Raw genomic sequence first — 22,288 nt, forward strand, 5'->3', positions numbered from 1 at the left:
ACTATTGACGTTGAGACTGGTGTGTACCATAATGTGTACCATAATCATTATCATATTTTTACAATAGTTTTTAATATATGGGTTTTTGCATGTACATTGATTGATTGATTAATCTTATGCTGCACAAAGATAAATAACAACATACTAATCCAATCAGTTAGTTCGATTTATTGCACCGATTACTGAAATGGTTGTCCCAGTTTAAACGGCTTAGGTAGTCTCCTCACAACGTATCTAACCCTGGCAGTTATTATGAATGCAGGTTGTGGGTGAATAAAAATTCCAACTGTAGGATATCTTCACTCTGGCTGGATTCCAATAGGAATCACGCATCACTTTTCAAGCCAGCGTAATGTGACTTGCAGGTAGGGTTGCTAAAGTCTGTTAACTTTCTCACATTTCCCAGGTACTCCAGAAATCCTGGTTTGAAAATTCCTTGAAACTGGAGGGAATAGGCAGGGCATCTGGAATCTTTCAACCAGGACACCTGGGAATTTGAGGAAATGTACTGGAATGTTGCAGTGCTACTTGCAGGCATGATTTGGCTTGTAGGCCACTGTATTAGGGTAAAACTACTGAAGGTCTCAAAATAAGGCCTGATGAGATATGTAATGTATTGTCATAATGAGTTGAATATTTATGGTAACATTCACCGAGGAACTCAGTTGGTTAAGGTCACAGGACTGAAAATTCAACAACCATGTCTCTGTCATTAACAAATACAGTCATGGGTGGTAACTCTACAATTTACTCGAAAAGGCATGACACAGTGCGAAATAATAATTGAGGCATGGCTTAGTCTGGGGGTGTGGCTTTCAGCTAGTTATTTTTGGCCACCTGTGAGTGGAAGTGTTGTACCAGTTTAAGTGATCTATTGTAAAGGTACGTTTTTGTCATTCACAGTGAACAAATGGCTTTGTCACTGTGGTGGTAACCTATAAAGGCAAAAAAAACAGCTTTTGTTCCTGTGGACTATATGTAATGATGGTACTATCTGAGGTATGAACTGGGGTACAATTACATGAATGTACCTATAACTAAAGGTACAAAGGATGACCATACAGGGTACCATGTCAGGGACAAGCGGTTGTACCCTTTTAAGAACAAATCTAAACCTTTTTCTAAGAGTGTATAAAACCTGTGGTTAATGAATAATAATCGAATGTCTTGCAGTTAATTAATATGTTCCAATAATCTGATGTCTTGCAGGGTGAGGATGGACAGCATGGCATGCTTGGACCACAGGGGCCTCCAGGGCTAAAGGTGTGACATATTATTATTCCTTCCTGTTCCTCCTCTCCCTTCTCTTTCCCAATCTCACTCTATCTCCATGTCTGTGACAGGGGGAACAGGGGCATGCTGGTGACCAGGGCAGGAATGGCCTTGATGGACTACCAGGGATGAAGGTAAAGAGGAAGAATCGTAAATGGATATCTTGAAATATGAATATACAGCCATGTATCAACTCACAGGGCTTGACCTTATGTATTGATGCACTGGAATGACAGGCATGCTGGGGTTCCACTGTGTGTATTCACTCTATGTTCTCGTTCAGGGGGAGAAGGGGGACACAGGAGACACAGGGCCTCAAGGGGACATGGTGAGTGGCTCCTCATATCACACTCTTTGACCTAAAGTCATCTACTGTGGGTCTATGAACAACTATCTCATTAGACACATCTTCCAAGATGATACATTTATCTATCTTCATTCATTCTACCTGTGTGTTTCACTCTGTCTCCCTCTGCAGGGCTTACCCGGAGAGAAGGCTGCTCTTGACTCCTATGACATCGGCCTTGGCCATGTCTTTCAGGTGAGTTCTTAATTGGGTTCTTTAAAAGTTGATCTGGAACAACATTCTGCATTGTACTGCAACCCCACAAATTCAGATTGTACTATTTTATTAATGATTAAAAGTATCACAAACCATAATAGTATTCTAGGTACGCATTATGTATAACAGTCCCCCGTGCAGTACAAAGTCTCACTTTCCTTTTCTACTTTTCTACGTTTTATTATTTCTGCAGGGCCCCCCAGGGCCACCAGGAGGACAAGGGCCAAAGGTGAGAGTTGTGTTTGAGAGGTGGCTGAGTGGTTAAGGTGATGGACTGCTAATCCGCTGTGCATGCATGGGTTTGAATCCCATCCTCGTCTGTGGAAGAGATTTTGTTCCGGAGAGATTTGTCATTGTAGCCTATATATTGTATCTATTATACGCAATGCACAGTGTGTCGTTTATATTATCTGACTGTAAGTTGTTCTAGATAAGAGTGTCTGCTAAATGACCAAAATGTCAATGTATCAAATATGTTGGCATATCCAGCATTGGTGCAATGATCTACAGTATGGCTTTGGTTTATGGATTGATGATAGGCACACACACGTTTTCCTGTCTCCTTCATGCCAACAGGGAGAATCAGGCTCACATGGTGCACCTGGAGCTGATGGGGATAGGGTAAATGACATGACTCTGTAATAATGAATTGTTATTGTACTAGACATCATTGTATCCACCTCATGTTGTGCCTCCTCTCTGTAGGGAGCCAAAGGGGAAAGAGGTGATGATGGGATGCCTGGAGTGGCAGGGGAAAAGGGAGAGAGAGGTCTGACGGGCCTAACTGGGCTTGCGGTAAGTGGGATATGGGCTGTGTCCTGATGGATACCCAACGGACTATGGGCATGACATGGCAGTCTAGTATCACACTGCCTTGTAGATTTTGTCCATATAATGTATTTTTTCTCTCTTAGGGAGCTGACAGCAAAAAAGGAGAGAGAGGAGATTCAAGGTTTGAGGACAATCTGGTCAGTAATGTTTTAGATACCAAACTTGTATCTATACCAAACTGTTAAGTGTGATATCTCATCATGGTCGAGTAGTGTTATAGGATTGTGTGACCTCTGGTTATCCTAATGCTCTCTGCTTCAGGCCCAGATTATCTCTATCGCAGGCCCTCCAGGGCCCCCCGGACCTCCTGGGCTCCAGGGATTCATGGTGAGTAACTGGTCCCTCTGTCTTCTTAATAATAGGGGGATATCAAAAGCTTAAACTCTCTAGATACCAATGTTCTCTCTGCAAAGAGATGACTGTCAAACATTCCATACTCAACCTGTTCTCAGAGGAACCTAGTAAATCCCAATGTCTACTTTGTTGTAAAATGTTTTTAAATGATCTATGTGCTTTAATATGCTCTTGTGATGAACAGTGTTTACAAAGAGAATGAGATAACACATTGTGTTTTTCAGGGACATCATGGAATGCCTGGCCCCAAGGTGTGTTGTCAGGGCTCTGATCTCCTCCTGCCCCTAGAATGACACATGATTCTTTAGGCTACTAAAGCTGCACTGGAATGCCCTGTCATTCAAAATGTTGCCTTAACAGATAATGAAAAGCTGGATGTTAGAATAGGGGATGAAAATTGTACTTGCACAAGGAAATGAAAGCACTAGCTTGAAATTGTGCTTTTGTCAATGTCTCACAGGGGGAACCAGGTGAGATAGTGAAAGGAGAAAAGGGGGATGCAGGTGACAGAGGACCTCCTGGGTTAAGGGTAATTATATCCTATTCTGTCTCACTCGTACTGCATGTTAGGGTTGGGGTGCATTTGGGAAATTCTGAATTTAATTCAATTCAACCCATTAATTGAAATTGGAATTTGAATTGGACACCCCCCACAGGAAGCAGAATATGAATTACATTTCAATTAAAGGAAGTAGAATTCAACATGAAGCATGACAGTCTCATTCCTTTGACTAATCTTTTACCTAAAGCATCTGCCATTTATTGCTGCAAAGAATACCGATGTCATTTCAAACATTAGCTTGATTACAACTCAAACATGTCACACAGAATTATGAATTATTATAAACCTACAAAAGAATCTTCGAACATGTCCAGACTACTAGAATTATTTAAATTCATTTACAGAGAATGAGTCTTTAAAAATCTCATGTTTCAATCATATTGATTTTTTTTACATAGTATTGATCACTGTATGTCAAAATATACATGAGCATAGTTTTCCAGGCTCAGATCCCAGTTCAGATCCTGGATGAGCTCCCAGGACCATGTTTCGAGTTTCATGTTGGGTCTTCCAACGAGTGCTGCAAAAGTTGGGTGTTGCCCATTGCCCCTCTAGTGCCTACCACCCAGAGTCTCAAGGTGTTCTTGTTGAGAGTCTATGAAGTTTATGTTGAGAGCTTACTGCTTTGAGTTCGAAAAAAGACTGGGATGAAGGGGTCCCTCTTTTGCAGTTTGCAGTGTGGGAGGTTTTTCAAGAATCTCTTGGTTACAGTCTGAATGAACTCGTGTTTGGACATCATGTCAGAGGTATGCTGAGCTTGTAAGGTGGTTGCAGAGAGGTGGTTGCAGGACCATAACCCAAAAACGAAAACAATCCTGTATCTGATCTTCCCTGTTTTCATTTAGCTCCACTTTTTGGTTTGTTTCCTGTCTAAGTTTGGTGTGGGTTTTCTTAATTTTGTTTGCCTCATCTTGGGCAAATTTAGTGGGTGCTCATGATGGGAGTGGTGTCATTTAGGTCCCAGTTGTTGTTGCTAGTCAACTTTCCGTAGACACCCCCATGAGTGTCTTTCAGAACCCCTCCTAGAATCCCACCTGTTTCGTTTGAATTGTTCTTTGTTAGTTTCCCCTTCTGTTTGAATGACAATTTTGGGTTTCTTGCTAGGGAGCGTAACAAAACAGGGGCTCGTTGCACATGCCGATTCAAAAGCAGTATTCAAAGAGTTAGTCTATACTGCTTTGTTGGAGGAGGAAATCCTCTCAGAGAGAGAGAGAATGATGAAAAGGCTGCTACGGGTAGTGCGGTGAGTCCCATAGACGTGCAATTGAGGGAGTTAGAACTAAAGACAAAGTTGGAGCCAGACGACAAGAACATTCTGGAAGTACTCCGAATCAGAAATTGATCTTGGTCGGAACAGTCGGCTTGTACCGCCTTTCAACAAAAAAGGAGTTGGATGTATATTTTACTCTGTTTGAGGGGATTGCCACATCCCTAAAATGGTCACGAGGTATCCTCCAAAGTGTTCTTGTGGGAAAAGTTCTTGACCAGAGCTCAGATTATGACACTGTTAAACCTGCTATCCTTCTGGCTTATGAGTTGGTCCCAGAGGCATACAGACAACATTTCTGTAAATTATGAAAGACAGAATCACAAAGCCATGTTGAATTTGCAAGGGAACAAGCATTACTTTTTGATCGGTGGTATGGTTCTCAAGAGGTCAAGGAACTTGACGATTTAAAAACCCTCATACTGCTCGAGCAGTTAAAGAATTGCCTTCATGAAAGGGTTGCTACACTGCATGACCAAAAGTATGTGGACACCTGCTCGTCGAACATCTCATTCCGAAATCATGGGCATTAATATGGAGTTGGTCCCCCCTTTGCTGCTAGAACAGCCTCCAGTCTTCTGGGAAGGATTTCCATTAGATGTTGGAACATTGTTGTGGGGACTTGCTTCCATTCAGCCACAAGAGCATTAGTGAGGTCGGATACTGATGTTGGGCGATTAGGCCTGGCTCGCAGTCGGCATTCCAAAGGTGTTTGATGGGATAGAGGTCAGGGCTCTGTGCAGGCCAGTCAAGTTCTTCCACACCGATCTTGACTAATCATTTCTGTATGGACCTCGCTTTGTGCATGGGGGCATTATCATGCTGAAACAGGAAAATGCCTTCCCCAAACTGTTGCCACAAAGTTGGATGCACAGAATCGTCTAGAATGTCATTGTATGCTGTAGCGTTAAGATTTCCCTAGCCAGAACCATAAAAAACAGCCCCAGACCATTATTCCTCCTCCACCAAACTTTACAGTTGGCACTACGCATTGGGGCAGGTAGCGTTCTCCTGGCATCTGCCAAATCCAGTTTTATCCGTCGGGCTGCCCGATGGTGAAGCGTGATTCATCAATCCAGAGAACGCATTTCCGCTGCTCCAGAGTCCAAAGGCGGCGAGCTTTACACCAGTCCAGCCGACGCTTGACATTGCGCATGGTGATCTTAGGCTTGTGTGTGGCTAATCAGCCATGGAAACCCATTTCACGAAGCTCCTGACGAACAGTTCTTGTGCTGACGTTGCTTCCAGAGGCAGGTTGGAACTCCGTAGTGAGTGTTGCAACCGAGGACAGACGAATTTTACGCGGTACACGCTTCAGCACTCGGCGGTCCCATTCTGTGAGCTTGTGTGGCCTACCAATTCCTGGCTGAGCCGTTGTTGCTCCTAGACCTTTCCACTTCACAATAACAGCACTTACAGATGACTGGGACAGCTCTAGCAGGGCAGAAATTTGACTAACTGACTTGTTAGAAAGGTGGCATCCTATGACGGTGCCACTTTGAAAGTCACTGAGCTCTTCAGCAAGGCCATTCTTCTGCCAATGTTTGTCTATGGAGATTGCATGGCGGTGTGCTCAATTTTATAGATTTGCCAACAACGGGTGTGGCTGAAATAGCCGAATCCACTAATTTGAAGGGGTGTCCACATACTTTTGTATATATAGTCTACCTACATTTATGAGCACAAGAATCTCACTCTTGAGAAAGCTGCAGTCTGTGCAGATGAGTTTGTGTTGACACATAAAACTACCTTCACAAACAAAACACCCAGTAGTTAGCCCTGCGAGGTTTCAGTCTTTTTCCCCAGTGCCCAAAGACGAAGATCGGCAGAAAACTGGTTCTTTGTGTCCTCCAGTTTGTCATTACTACCGCGAGAAAGGACAGTCTCTCAGTGTCCTAAGTTGAAACAGAAAAATGAGAGAGATAAAAAGCTGTTTCTTCTTGTGGGAGCACTCCGGCCCGATAAGTCTCTGGTTGGAACTGGTTTATCTCCTAAACAAGATTTTGGATCAGATGTGTATGAACCCTTTGTTTCAAACATGTTTGTGTCTCTGCAGAGTGATGATGCTGTTTTTAAGCAGCCCTTGAAGATACTGCAAGACACTGGGGCAGCCCAATCCTTCCTTTTGGAGGGTGTTTTGCCTTTGTCTGACACTTCAGCAACTGGGTACAGTGTGTTAGTACAGGGCATGGAGATAAGTTGCATGGAAGTTCCTTTGTATAATGTGGAACTCGAGTCTGATCTTGTTTCTGGTTCCGCTGTAGATGGGGTGAGGCCTAGCCTACCAGTGAAGGGGGTCTCATTCATTTTGGCCAACAATTTGGCTGGAGGGAAGGTCGTGCCAAATCCTGTCGTTTGTAAGGAACCCAGACTGGAGGAACCTGATGGGTTATCAGAAAAGTACCCTACAGTGTTCCCAGCGTGTGCCGTTACAAGTGCTATGTCTAAGAAAGTTGCCGGGAGCAAGTCTAGCGTTGAGGAGGATGTCAGTGATCCCACCATGTTTGATCTGTCTGAGACGTTTATGTGTGATCCTGATTTCTGTAAACCTCCTAAGGTGAGCAAGTTTGTAGGATCACTAAAGGAAGAGAGGGTCCCTACAGTTGACACTTCAATGTCTAGGAAGCAGCTGATTGCTGTACAGAGTAAAGATGTTTCCCTCTCTCCTCTTTTTGCTGAGAGACGTCCAGAGGAGGATTTTGATGAAGATCGTGTTGGTTACTTTGACAGAGATGGTGTTCTGATGAGGAAATGGCATTCTCGCGCCACTTCTGGGCAAGACGATTGGCAAAGGTTATTTCAAATTGTGGTTCCAGTTACTCTTTGACAACAGATACTGAGGTTGGCTCGCGATGGTAGTATGGCAGGCCTTCTTGGGGTTAACAAAATTAAATTATTCTGGCCTGGTCTGAAACAGTATGTTGTGGCTTACTCTAAATCCTGTTATGTTTACCAGTGGACGGTTAACCGAACCTAGCTGTACCAGTCGCAGCTTTGCAGCATTGGTTGTTGTTAGTGATTCTTTTAGTTCCCCTTTCGGTTTTAGCTACAGTTTTTGGTTTCTTGCTAGGGAAAGTAATAATAGTGATGTGTAGAATAAATTAACCATTTGAATATCGTTGAATTACATAATTCTACTTTAATTCTGCTTCCTGTGAGGTGTGGCCAATTCAAATTATTTTCAAATTCAGTAATTACATTGGAAAAAATGTGGAATTAGCAACTCAATTCAGAATTGTCCCCAACCCTGCTGCATCTAACATCACAACCCACATAACAGATGACACTATTTCTGCACACAGGGTATTCAGGGTCTTCCAGGTTCTACAGGATTGGTTGGTCTCCCTGGCACCATAGGGAGAAAGGTTAGCAGTATTTTTCATATGCCCTGTTTGTAGAGGATACGGACATGGCATCAGAGTCCCTTGCAGTATTTTTCAAAGTAAGCTGCTTCAGAATTAACTTCAATCATATTTCATTTCAACAGGGAGAGCAAGGATTGCCGGGATTAGATGTAAGTGTGTCTAAATCTGTCACATCCACCCTGATACTAGTCTGGTTGATAAAGACCCTTCATTAACCACTACTTCTCTCCATGTCAGGGTTTCCCCGGGCTGATGGGAGAAAAGGGGGACAGAGGGGACAGAGGAGATAAGGTGTGCATCAGCCACAAGTGGCTACTGTGGCTACGTTTATTAATCTTCTATTACCTAGCATGTTATAGTAAAATCTGGAGAAGACTTTGATGCTCGACGAGAGATTTGTCTCCTCTGTGGTCCTCTCTAGCAGTTGGTAGAGCATGGCGGGTGCAACGCTTGGATAGTGGGTTTGATTCCTGGAACCACTCATACGTAAAATGTTTTTATGCAGACCTGACTAAGTCCCTTTGGATAAAGGTATCCGCTAAATATATTATTATATATTATTGTTTTGTCACTCTTCTCTCTCAGGGTGACAGGGGGATGCTGGGAAAGAAGGGACTGAAGGGACAGAAGGGCGAGGAGGGCCCCCCTGGACTGGACCAGCCCTGTCCTGTGGTATGTCACTTCTTCCTGTCGCCTCTCCGCTCACTCTTCCTCAAACACTGTCTTTTCATTCAAGGGCAAACCCCTATTTCTCTAAATAACACAATTATTAGGTTACATTTGGGTAGAGCAGAGTTTATGTAAGGGATAATCAATGAGGGTCAATGCATTCTATGGAAAATAATGAATGGAGTGGAAAGTGTGTTCCATGACACGCTAGTGGAGTGGAACTGACCTACGTCCATGGAGTACCGTTATTTTCCAGAGAACGCATAGAGCCCTGAGTTGATTATCCCTTTCATACCATGGCTATAATTTAACACATTTGCCACAAGAAATGTGTTCATTTCCCTGTAGAAATGTGTTCAACATCTACTGAAGTAGCTAGAACGTTTACTAGACATCTACAGTAGTTGCCATCGTAACCAAACAAATAGACTTGCTAGTTTAGCTAACCAAACCATCAGTTCTAGCTTGCTATTATGAAAATCGAATTCAACAATAGCAATACTGTTTTCAATTTGACTTTTGCTTTCAAAAGCAGCTCAAACAAAACATGTATAAATTATCTATAGTCATTATATTATTATACTGTGCAAATATACAACGCGGGCTATATAGGGAAAGAATACACACTCTAGAATGCCCTTTAAGACAATTAGAAACGCCTATTCAAAAATGCCAATGGTATAAATAACCTATAAACTGTGTGGTTTGAGTCCTGAATGCTGATTGGCCGACAGCCGTGGTATATCAGACTGTATACGACGGGTATGACAAAATATTTTGTTTTACTGCTCTAATTACGTTGCTAACCAGTTTATAATAGCAATAAGGCTCCTCGTGGTTTGTGATGCATGGCCAATATACCACGGCTGTCTGCCAATTTGTGTTTGTTTTGTGTTTTTTCACCTTACAGGACTGTTTCGTGTCGTTCACTCTCTTTGTTGTTTTTGTCATTTAGTGTTCAGTTTATTTATTAAAATGAACATGGACACTTACAACACTGCGTTTTGGTCCGATCCTTCCTATTCCTCATCCGACGAAGACGACGATCGTTACAACGGCGTTGCGTCGTGCCTAAGAACAGCCCTTAGCCGTGGTATATTGACCATATACCACACCTCCTCGGGCCTTATTGCTTTTATATATCCATTATCCATGAGCTGTTCACATACTGTACATTTTTATATTGACATTGACTTCAGAAGAGACCAACCTACCATCCCAGTGCTGGAGATTAACGGACAGATCACTGAGCGAGTAGAGGACTATAAATACCTAGGAACCATCCTTGAACCACAAAGCTCTCCTTCAAAAGGAACACCAAACATATTTACTCTAAATGTCAACATTCTTGTTCTTGAGGAAGTTTAATGTACACCAATCCATCCACCAAGCATTTTATAAATGCTTTATAGAATCCATGCTATCGTTTGATATTGTGGGGTAGTTTGGTGCTCTAGGACACACTAGTCAGAACCCATTGAACAGGGTAACAAAAATCAGTGGGAAGGTCATTGGAGAAAGCCAGGAACGCACACACTCCATGACGGGGTACAGATATAGATATCTGGCATACAAGTCCAAGAGGGCAGCTTCTAGTTTTATGCCAACATCCATCAAACTCCTCAATTCTTGAAGTTCTTATTTTTATTGGGATATATACTGAACAAAAATATAAACACAACATGTAAAGTGTTTGTCCCATGTTTCATGAGCTGAAATAAAAGATCTCAGAAATTTTCCATAAGCACAAAAATCTTATTTCTCAAAAATGTTGTGCACAAATGCTTTTACATCCCTGTTAGTGAGTATTACTCCTTTGCCAAGATAATCCATCCACCTGAAAGGTGTAGCATATCAAGAAGCTGATTAAACAGAATGATAATTACACAGGTGCACCTTGTGCTGGGGACAATAGAAGGCCACTCTAAAATGTGCCGTTTTGTCACACAACAAAATGCCACAGATGTCTCAAGTTTTGAGGGAGCGTGCAATTGGCATGCTGACTGCAGGAATGTCAACCAAATCTAAACTATATCTCTAGGGACAATACATAACGATTCGTCGGGTTGAATGTGTCCTTCACGGTCAAATATGCATTTAAAACACGCTTTTATCCAGGGTCTCCTTTTTTCCGCCTGTATAAGTGGGAGATTACGTGGTAGCTTATTCAGTCTCATGTGACTGTGTGGTCTAGAATGGGCTTCAATGGCTGCCCATGGGAGACCCTGGATAAAAACATGTTTTAAATGCTTATTTGACAGCGAAAGACACATTCAACCCGACGAATAGTCATTCTTGTTCCCAGGGGTTGGAACTTTTTCAATGATTTCATTCTGAACATAACCATTCTTTTTTGGGGTTACGTTCCACTGTTCTGACCAGCAAAATAAAGTTCGGAACCAGTTTGAAACAAAAAAAAGTGACGGTTTATATCATTTCTTTCTTTTCCTTTTCCCCCTTTTTTTCTGTAATATTGTATACATTTACATTTAGCTCGACATTAAATTACTTCAAGAATCAGTGTGGATAGAGCAGCTTGCTATGGAGTGGGTAAGCTATTTACATGCATTGGATACACGAGTGTAGGGCGCGAGATGCGACTTGAAATTTTGCGGGTGGGGAGAGAATGAGAGAGGTTAGGAATAAGCTTCTGAGTGACAGTGAGGTCTTTGCATATGTGCTTTGTTGCGTTTTTTTGTGGGACTGGAAAAAAAAATACCTGGAACTTAAAATAACATTATTAACCAGTGCCCATGCTTCTAAAATAACGGTTCTGTTCTGGAACAGTATAGATCACTTTCATTCTCGGTTCTGATTCTGTATCTCAAAAAATATAGTTATTTTGCGTTTTTCGGTTCTGTTCCCTGAACCATTTCCAACCCCTGATTGTTAATATAGATATTGGATATGCCTCTGTTGACTGGAAACATTATTTTGGTGATACTGAATATTTTAGATTTGGTTGATCAAGGACACCAGGCTACGGAAGCTTCCGCAAAGAGCAATGGCTCTTTGTGTGATGAAGCAAAGTAAATACATGTATTTTAACAGTAAACATGTATTACCTCGTGATGTTTTAATCTGATTGTCAAACAAATCACTTAAAAAAGTAGGCTACCTGCGCACGTTTGTCCACTCCAAAATAACTCCACATCCAAACAGTGTGAGCACGCCATTTGATGAATGGAAAGATACTGTTACAAAATACCAAAAAGTGTAATGACATTCGGCGATTGTCATTAGGCCTACACTCTGGTAGCCTGAATGAAGTGATTTGTCTTGTTGACAAATTTACCTTTTTTGTAAAAACTAAAGTTGAGACACTTGAAATATGGGACACACATTCAGCTGTCTGTCCTGAGCTCATCTGGAAACTGTAAGGGCCCAGTTGATACAATGTTGCAAGTTTGCTAGCGAAAGTTCAAGACAGACAGAGAGCGAAGCAGACAGGCAGAGTAGAGCGATGAATATGACTGAAAGAACCTGAACCAACTACATTTTAAACAAATAGGAGATTGGTGAAATTAGAAGGGGGGGAGCGGGGCTGAGCCTGGTCCTCCTACCACTTTGTTGTTACAAGACACCCGTATTTATCTGTGGGCAATGCAATACTGCATGTTTGTTTAATGAAGGTGTTTCTTTTCTATCACCAGGGTCGGGATGGATTGCCCATACCAGGGTGTTCGCATAAGGTTTGTACAGCAATAGTACTTCTATGAGGCTCTGTTTGCTTGGCCTGCTCTGGCCCAAGTAGGCATTTGGCTCTCTTGGGGGAGTATAAGAAGTTTTATACAAAGGGTGGGTCTAATCCTGAATGTTGATTGGTTAAAACCACATTCCAGCCGGTGTCTATTCCACAAGATACCACCAAGTTACCACCGTCTAAATCTATAACGTTAAAATGCCTATTTACTCTGTTCCATCTGACTGCGCAATTTTCATCAGCCCAGCCAAGCAATTTATCAACTTGATCTCCACTATAAAAAGCATCTAGACATTATCTCACATTTCTTTTAGACTAACATTTAGTTTCAACAGGGGAGATTTGTATAAACCTTGCGGTCTGGCTCTCCGACATTTGCAACATTGTTTCAGTATTCAAATTCGATCTCCAGCTGTCCCATAGTAATGAACGTGTCTGGAGTTGGGACGAGACAGACAGACAGCGCTTCTCTGCCAGTTTAAATCATGAATCAGCTGGCATAATTTTTATGGATATATACAAAGAAATGTCAATTGAAAAAAGGTAAAACAAAGTGCAGCTAGTTTGCAGTCTTTGCAGCTTCAGTTTGAAGTGATTGTGTTAGCTGTGTTGTTGGCTAGCTCCTGCTTTGAACAACAGTGTCCTGACAAGTGAGCACATGTGCTATACCAGGCAAAATCGCGCCTCATTCGCTCATTGTTATGGATGTATCCAAATAAATGTCACTAGAAAAAAGCTTAAACAAATGCAAATGGCGCTACTTTGCCGTTATTCTGGCTGCACTTTTTGACTTGACTGTAAATTAGCGGTAGTTGGCTAGCTAGGAAGCAAGGGATAAGAATGTTGCCAGCCAGTATGGCAATGGAACATTTAGAACGAACGACTGGATACAGAACAAAAAGACTGAACGACTGGGTCGCAACCGAACCGATAGAACGAACAACCAGCCGGCTTGGGTAGCAACCCTAGATTTGTGTCGGGACTATATCTTGTATGGATGAAATAGTATGAATAAATTAATCAAAATAACGTTTTTAATTCAAGTATGTAAATCATTATTTGAATATGTTGTTAACCTGTTAACCTGTTGAATATGTTGTTAACCTGTATAAAAGTGATAATGCCCTCGAAGCCGGTGTTTGGAGGATATATCGTCTCGGACCAAACAACAATCGTGCCAATATATCCACCAAACACCAGCTTCGAGTGCATTATCCCTTAAATATTTAATTTTATATAGTGTACAGCAGTGGTTCCCAACCAGGGGTATGTACTTGGTGAGTGTGACCAGTGAGTGTACTTGGCCTACCCACTGGGGGTACTTGAGAAGACATGAGTCCATAAGCCTACTGGTAAAATATGCACGAGGGGGTACTTCAGGGGTACTCTGGGCAGAGAAAAATTCAGCTGGTGGTACAGTAACCGAAAAAGGTTGGGAACCACTGGTGTATAGTATGATTGTACAGTATAATTTACCTGCTAGTGAATGTGTGTCTCTGCTCTTGCTCTTTTTCAGTGATGAGTTACCTGGGACATGGGATCTGTACATATCGATATATATTTTTCAACTAAAATTCAAGTGTAGTTTTTTTGTTGTTGCCAATTCCTATTTAATATGTTGAGGTTTTCATATTGGAATTTGGATTGTGCGTCTATCACAATCAATATTTTTTACTTCTTGCATATGAAAAGAAAACATATTTTTTTTTGTTTAGAGATTAGGTAGAGGAAAGATATAGTGCACACAAAGAAGGAGACTGGTTACAAATGGAAAAGAGCAGCAAATGCACTCAGCTCCAGATGGAACATTTTTGCTGCTTACAGTATATCTAATCGGGGAACCTCAAATACAGTATTAACCTGAAATACAGTATGATTGACTGACTAACAGACTCACTAGTGTTCCCACATGGAGATACAGCATTGGAGTGTGCAACTCAGCCTGCATCTTGCAAATTATTCTACCCCATCACTCCTGTGATTGTTGTTTGCTTTGAAAGAACCAACCGTCATGGCATGGGCCCAATGCCATGCACCTATCCCAACCTTAGGAAAGGTACAGATGTAGGCTCTTAATTTGAGCCAGTTTGCTACAGCAGGAAAATAATCCTGCAGCAACAGGAAATGCGAAGTATTATGTGGATTATAATTAATGGACATTTTTTGTAGGGGTTGATAAACATTTTGTTATGGCAAATCAAGTTTGACATTTTTAAGTGGAAATTACAAACTTTAGGAGCCTTTTTAAACCTCAAATACATTACAAGTTTGCGTGTCCTGCCGTGCAGGAAAATTCTCAGCCACAAAAGAGTGATCAAATTAAGATCCTACATCTGTATGGGGAAGCACAGATGATGGCCTTCACCATGGAACCGTTGTTTGCAATAATTTTCCTAAATGTGCTTAATGTATAGATCATTATTGGTCTAAAAAGTTGTAGGATGTTTATGATGGTTTCAAAGTTATTGCTGAGTTGTTGCATCAAATGCTTTTTTCATTCCTCTGAGTGCTCTAACCATGCTATGTGGAGTTAATTGACACAGAACACTGTACAACTTTTTGAATTAGGCCTATCATGGAAAATGTATGATAGCAATCCTAAAAATGTTTTGAAGACTCTTTACATCTGACATCAAGGTAGACAAAAACATCTACCTATCAAACCTACCTGGTTGGCTGATTGGGTTAAATATTTGTTTTAGGACATGCCGTTTTTAAGTTGTCTGTCATATTAAATACTATTTTAAATGCACATTGTTGTATTCTTAATTCTGAAGTTCAAGTTGCATTGTACTTTATATTGTTGGTGGCCTACTTTTTTCATTTTTCTTCATTTTGTAAATGCTGTCGGTTGGTGTCGGTTCTGTCCATTGAGGTATAAAACAACTGTAGACTGCTGCCAAGATGGACGCCTGTTGTTTTCAACGTAATCTACTCATGTTTGCATACGCCGTTTTGTAGTCACGCACTGGAGCAAGCGCAAGCAGCGACAATGTCATCACGTCAGCCAGATGATTGGCAGACAATGGATGAATATTAAATGTTAATATTTACGGCTGTGAGGGATGAAGGAAAAAAACGGCCTCGAAGACAATTACTGGAAAAATCATTGGAGGTTGCTGAGGGGAGGACGACTCATAATAATGGCTGGAACAGAGCAAATACCAGTCCACTCATTCCGCTCCAGCCATTACCACGAGCCCATCCTCCCCAGTTAAGGTGCCACCAACCTCAAGTGAATTCAATGGATATGTTTGGCACAAAGGTGATAACAAAAGTGTTGTTTTCGGAATAGGGTCGTCTATGGGAATTGTCCTTTTGGGTTAGGCTTCAGCTAAAATGCAGTACCAAAAGTGCCCTCTGAGCACAGTGTTCCAGACAAGAACCCTGGCTCCCAGGTTCTGTCCCTTGTCCGTTTTGTCTGTTTATATTTTTTTCCGTTTTTTTTTCTGTCTTATTACATGTGTAAAAATGTGTGCGCATTGGAGTGGTTGACTCAACTAAAGAACATAAAAGACTATAAAAGTTGCCAACCAGGGAACTTTCAAGCAGTTTTCTAGCCTTTTTGATGCGAGGCTAGCAGGGGAAAACAATAAATCGGCAAGGAAGGGAGGATGAACGAGCAATTACGGTGGTCATCTACACCAGTGTTTCCTAAACTCGGTCATGGGGCTCTCACTGGGTGCATGTTTAGTTTTTTTTGCCCTAGCACTACACAGCTGATTCAAATAACCAACTCATCATCAAGCTTTGACTATTTGAATCAGCTGTGTAGTGCTAGGGCAAACACCAAAACGTGCACCCAGGGGGGGCCACAGGACCAAGTTTGGGAAATCCTGATCTACACAATATAAATGCTGCTGGTGTGAACCAGGTGGACTACTGCTATCATCGCGGGCGGCGCGAGTCTGATCATGAGACCGATCAACGATTCAGAACTTTCTGAGATCAACCAACCAGCTAGGGGACCTGCTGCTCTATTATTGCACATGAGTGTTTAACTACAATGTTTTGTCCTATCTGTTATTTGTGTAACTTTGTCCAAAGGCTGGAATGTCTGGTGAATTGATGATTTGTGCCTTAGTAGGTCTATTGCCTAGCCTTCTTTCTGTAGCTTATAGGTGTATATGTGTACAACTGAATGCATTCAACTGAAATGTGTCTTCCGCATTTAACCCAACCCCTCGATTAAGGCAACGGGGGGCTGCCTTCATCGACATCCACGTCATGGACGCCCGGGAAACAGTGTATGTTCTTGTTGTTTTGTTTTGAGGGCCACAATGGAAATACGTTTTAACTTTTTCTTTAAATGCATTAATCCACATGCATGGTTGTATTGTGTTTTTAAATGGTCAAATAAAAAAAGGGGGAAAAAGCTAATTGACCTTATAAGAAGCTAGCTAATCTGTTGTAAGAATCTTTAGCGATAGATCTATCTACATATCAGGAACTCTGTCATTCCCCCTCAGACCTCATCCCTCCCCTAGTCAAATATCAAACTTGCACTAGTCAAGCATCACCCCTCCTCCTCATTTGTAAAGCGTCACCCTCAGTCCTGCATTGGTCAGTTATCACCAATATGGCAGAATTCACACAAATCTGACCGTGCATTTAACCAAGGCAAGGTGACTGGGAACATGGACGTGTACAAACTGACCAGTTATGACCACCGTAAGACAATGAAATAGTCAAAATGACAGTACAGGGACAAAGTCGAGTCGCAATTAAACGGCTCCGACACGAGACGTATGTGGCAGGGACTCCAGACAATCAAGGATTATAAAGGGAAAGCCAGTCATGTCGCAGACATCGACGCCTCGCTCCCGGACAAGCTAAGCACCTTCTTCACCCATTTTGAGGCCCCCGCCACTCACAAGGACTGTGTGCTCTCATTATCTGTAGCCAACGTGTGTAAGACATTAAAAGCGTGTTAACCCTCGCAAGGCTTCCGGCTCAGAAGGCATCCCAAGCCGTGCCCTCAGAGCATGTGAAGACCAGCTGGCAGGAGTGTTTACATATTCAATCTCTCCCTATCCCAGTCTTTTGGCCCCACTTGCTTCAAGATGTCCACCATTGTTCATGTACCCAAGAAAGTGGAGGTAACTGAACTAAATGACTATCACTCACTTCTGTCATCATGAAGTACTTTGAGACACTAGTTAAGGATCATATCACCTCCACCTTATCCGACACCCTAGACCCACTACAACACTTTTTATTGACTATAGCTCAGCCTTCAACAACTTAGTGCCCTTCAAGCTCATCACTAAGCTCAGGGCCCTGTGCAACTGGATCCTAGACTTCCCGATGGGCCGACCCCAGGTGGTGCAGGTAGGCAACTACACATCTGCCTCGCTGATCCTCAACACAGGTGAACTGTGGTAAACAATCAAATTGTAGAAACACCTCAAGGATGACCAATGGAAACACGATGGACCTGTATAATGATAATGGCGCCGGAGGTGATGGCTGCCATTTTACGGTCCCCTAAGCAATTGTACTATTGTGTGTGTTTTTGAAATATTATTTGTAACATGTTTTGTACATAATGTTTCTGCCACCGTCTCTTAAGACCGAAAAGCACTTCTAGATATCAGGACAACGATTATTCACCCCGTACTGGAAGAAGAGTCGGACACAAAGGATTTACTCCAGACACTCGATAAGGCCCTCATCCTCGTCATTTGCAGGATAAAGACACAGAGATATCGGGGACGTAGGTCTGGGTGCCTTGTAAGGATCGGACGGCGAGTGGGTAATCTGCCTTTACCATTGTTCCAATTAGCCAACGTACAATCATTGGATAATAAAATAGACGAACTACAAGCATTTATATCCTACCAACCGGACATAAAAAATTGTAATATCATATGTTTCACCGAGTCAAATCAAATGTTATTTGTCACGTGTGCCGAATACAACAGGTGTAGACCTAACATTGAAATGATTACTTACAAGCCCTTAACCAACAATGCAGTTTTAAGAATAAAAAAATAAAAAAGAAGAAATAAAAGTAACAAATAATTAAAGAGCAGCAGTAAAATAACAATAGCGAGGCTATATACAGGGGATACCGGTACAGAGTCAATGTGCGGGGGCACCGGTTAGTCAAGGTAATTGAGGTAATATATACACATGGGTAGAGTTATTAAAGTGACTTATGCATTGATAATAACAGAGAGTAGAAGCAGTGTTAAAGAGGGGGGCAATGCAAATAGTCTGGGTAGCCATTTGATTAGATGTTCAGTAGTCTTATGGCTTGGGGGTATGAGCTGTTTTGAAGCCTCTTGGACCTAGACTTGGTGCTTCGGTAACGCTTGACGTGCGGTAGCAGAGAGAACAGTCTTTGACTAGGGTGGCTGGAGTCTTTGACAATTTTTAGGGCCTTCCTCTGACACCGCCTGGTGGAGAGGTCCTGGATGGCAGAAGCTTGGCCCCAGTGATGTACTGGGCCATATGCACTACCCTCTGTAGTGCCTTGCGGTCGGAGGCCGAGCAGTTGCCATACCAGGCAGTGATGCAACCAATCAGGATGCTCTAGATGGTGCAGCTGTAGAACCTTTTGAGGATCTGAGGACCCATGCCAAATCTTTTAAGTCTCATTAGGGGTAATAGGTTTTGTCGTGGTCTCTTCACGACTGTCTTGGTGTGCTTGGACCATGATAGTTTGTTGGTGATGTGGACACCAAGGAACTTGACGCTCTCAACCTGCTCCACTGCAGCCCCGTTGATGAGAATTGGTGCGTGCTCGGTCCTCCTTTTCCTGTAGTCCACAATTATCTCCTTAGTCTTGATCACGTTGAGGGAGAGGATGTTGTTCTGGCACCACGCGGCCAGGTCTCTGACCTCCTCCCTATATGCTGTCTCGTCGTTGTTGGTGATCAGGCCTACCACTGTTGTGTCATCGGCAAACTTAATGATGGTGGTGAATTCATGTGACTCGGTCAATAAAAAAGTGGTCAGATGACGCAGATGCTAAGCTACAGGACTGTTTTACTAGCACAGACTGGAATATTTTCCAGGATTCTTCCGATAGCATTGAGGAGTACACCACATCAGTAACTGGCTTTATCAATAAGTGCATCGATTTGCATTGCCCCTCCCCCCTCTTTTACGCTGCTGCTACTCTCTGTTTTTTATCTTGCATAGTCACTTTATCTCTACCTACATGTACATATTACCTCAATTACCTCGACTAACCGGTGAAGCCGCACATTGACTCTGTACAAGTACCCCCTGTATATAGCCTTGCTATTGTTATTTTACTGCTGTTATTTAATTATTTTGTACTTTTATTTTTTACTTATCTATTTTTTACTTAACACTTATTTTTTTCTTAAAACTGCATGGTTGGTTAAGGGCTTGTAAGTAAGCTTTTCACTGTAAGGTTGTATTCAGCGCATGTGACAAATAACATTTGACTTGTATTGTGTGTAGATTGATGAGGGAAAAATTATTTAATCAATTTTAGAATAAGGCTGTAACGTAACAAAATGTGGAAAAAGTTAAGGGGTCTGAATACTTTTTGAATACACTGTATAGTCATTTAACACTGGTTACTTTAATAATATTTACATAGTGTTTTACCCACTTTAAATGTATGGTACCTTCAGAAAGTATTCACACCCCTTTACTTTTTCCACATTTTGTTGTGTTACAGCCCAAATTTTAAATTGATTAAAAAAAGTGGAATTATGTTTTTATGTCCCCCCCCGAGTGGTGCAGCGGTCTAAGGCACTGTATGGCAGTGCTTGAGGCGTCACTACAGACCCGGTTTCGATCCCAGAAAGTGTCACAACCAGCTGTGACCGAGAGTCCCATAGGGCGGCGCACAATTGGTCCAGCGTCGTCCGGGTTAGGGGAGGGTTTGGCCGGGGGTCTTTACGTCGCTCATCGCTCTCTAGCGACTCCTTGTGGTGAACGGTGTTTCCTCTGACACCTCTGACTGGCTTCCGGCTTAAGCGGGTAGGTGTTAAGGAGCATGACTCGACCTTCGCCTCTCCCGAGTCCGTTGGGGAGTTGCAGCGATGAGACAATTGGATAAATAAAACAAATAAATGTTTACAAATTAATAAAACATGTAAAGCTGAAATTTCTTGATTCTAAGTATTTAACCCTTTTTATGGCAAGCCTAAATAAGTTCAGGAGTAAAAATGTGCTTAACAAGTTACATAAGTAGCATGGACTCACTCTGTGTGCAATAATAGTGTTTAACGTGATTTTTTAATGACTACCTCATCTCTGTACCCCACACATACAATTTATCTGTAAGGTCCATCAGTCGAGCAGTGAATTACAAACCCAGATTCAACCACAAAGACCAGGGAGGTTTTCCAATGCCTTGCAAAGAAGGGCATCTATTGGTTACAGACGCACATATATCATACCCCCAAGACATGTTAACTTCTCACCATTGTAATAACAGGGGAGGTTAGCATTTTTTGGGGGGGGTATGATATTTGTGCATCTGTAACTTTCTCACTCATCATTATTCACGATTCATTCAGGACTATCCGTAATCATGGTAGCATCAACATTAATGTAGAAGTGTTTAGAAACGTATTCTATTCTTATTTACAATAAAAGGGACTCCAAATTGACACTACCATTCATTTCTATTGGGCACAAAGTAATCTGAAACACAATCAAAACAAACAGCAAATGCATCCAACGAATTTGAAGACTCTCAAGCTTGATGTAGTCATTGCGTGCTGTGAATATCGGACCAAATACTTATTTTCTTTACTACTTTAATACACATATAAGTGAATTTGTCCCAATACTTTTAGTCTCCTAAAATGGGTGGACTATCCTAAGTGTACAAAATATTAGGAACACTTGCAGTTTCCATGACATAGACCAAGTGTCAAACTTATTCCATAGAAGGTCGAGTGTCTACGCGTTTTCGCTCCTCCCTGAGACTTGGTTGATGAATTAAGGTCACTGATTAGTAAGGAACTCCCCTCGTTGTCTAGGTCTTAATTGAAAGGAAAAACCAAAAGCCAGCAGAGACTAGGCCCTCCATGGAATGAGTTTGACACCCCTGACATAGACTGACCAAGTGAATCCAGGTGAAAGCTAAAATCCCTTATCAATCAGTGTAGATAAAGAGGAGAAGACAGGTTAAACAAGGATTGTTGAGCTTTGAGACATGGATTGTATATGTGTGCCATTCAGAGGGTGAATGGGCAAGACAAAAGTGCCTTTGGACGGGATATGGTAGTAGGTGTCAGGAACACCAGTTTGTGTCAAGAACTGCAAATTTGCTGGGTTCAAGAATGTTCCACCATCCAAAGGACATCCAGCCAACTTGACACAACTGTGGGAAGCATTGGAGTCAACATGGGCCAGCATCCCTATTGAACACTTTCGACACCTTGTAGAGTACATGCCCCGAAGAATTCTGGCTGTTCTGAGGGGGGTGGGGGGGTGCAACTCAACATTAGGAAGGTGTTCCTAATGTTTGGTAGACTCAATGTATATTAGATTAAATAAGCCTCACGTAGCAAATAAGCCATAACAATTTTTGTTGTCCAAATTTGACACTCTCATTGACCTCCATTCAAAAACTCCTGGTTTGGTGGGCAAAAAAATGAAAAAAATCGCTACCTGCTGGAGGAGAAAGATTTTGAGCAGTTTCCACTCTCACTTCACCTCTTCCTCTCTGCATCTAGTCAAAACCCAGACATCTGCGAATGCCTTC

The 22,288-nt window shown here is 42.0% G+C and overlaps 1 protein-coding gene across 1 annotated transcript in view; it reads left to right on the plus strand.

Annotated features, from left to right (window-relative positions):
* The window catches only part of LOC120056660 (collagen alpha-1(XXIII) chain), a 53,186-nt gene extending 37,859 nt beyond the window's left edge, over positions 1–15,327 (plus strand). The window contains exons 9-25 of the mRNA XM_039004871.1: positions 1,210–1,263; positions 1,344–1,406; positions 1,556–1,600; positions 1,751–1,813; positions 2,028–2,063; positions 2,411–2,455; positions 2,540–2,629; positions 2,749–2,802; positions 2,927–2,992; positions 3,244–3,270; positions 3,480–3,548; positions 8,151–8,213; positions 8,336–8,362; positions 8,451–8,504; positions 8,799–8,885; positions 12,536–12,574; positions 14,102–15,327. Coding sequence (XP_038860799.1) covers positions 1,210–1,263; positions 1,344–1,406; positions 1,556–1,600; positions 1,751–1,813; positions 2,028–2,063; positions 2,411–2,455; positions 2,540–2,629; positions 2,749–2,802; positions 2,927–2,992; positions 3,244–3,270; positions 3,480–3,548; positions 8,151–8,213; positions 8,336–8,362; positions 8,451–8,504; positions 8,799–8,885; positions 12,536–12,574; positions 14,102–14,104 — 885 coding nt within the window. The 3' untranslated portion in view covers positions 14,105–15,327. The remainder of the gene's footprint in view (positions 1–1,209; positions 1,264–1,343; positions 1,407–1,555; positions 1,601–1,750; positions 1,814–2,027; positions 2,064–2,410; positions 2,456–2,539; positions 2,630–2,748; positions 2,803–2,926; positions 2,993–3,243; positions 3,271–3,479; positions 3,549–8,150; positions 8,214–8,335; positions 8,363–8,450; positions 8,505–8,798; positions 8,886–12,535; positions 12,575–14,101) is intronic.
* Positions 15,328–22,288: the final 6,961 nt, after the last annotated feature.

Source organism: Salvelinus namaycush, chromosome 12 (genome assembly GCF_016432855.1).
Source record: "Salvelinus namaycush isolate Seneca chromosome 12, SaNama_1.0, whole genome shotgun sequence".
NCBI lineage: Eukaryota > Metazoa > Chordata > Actinopteri > Salmoniformes > Salmonidae > Salvelinus > Salvelinus namaycush.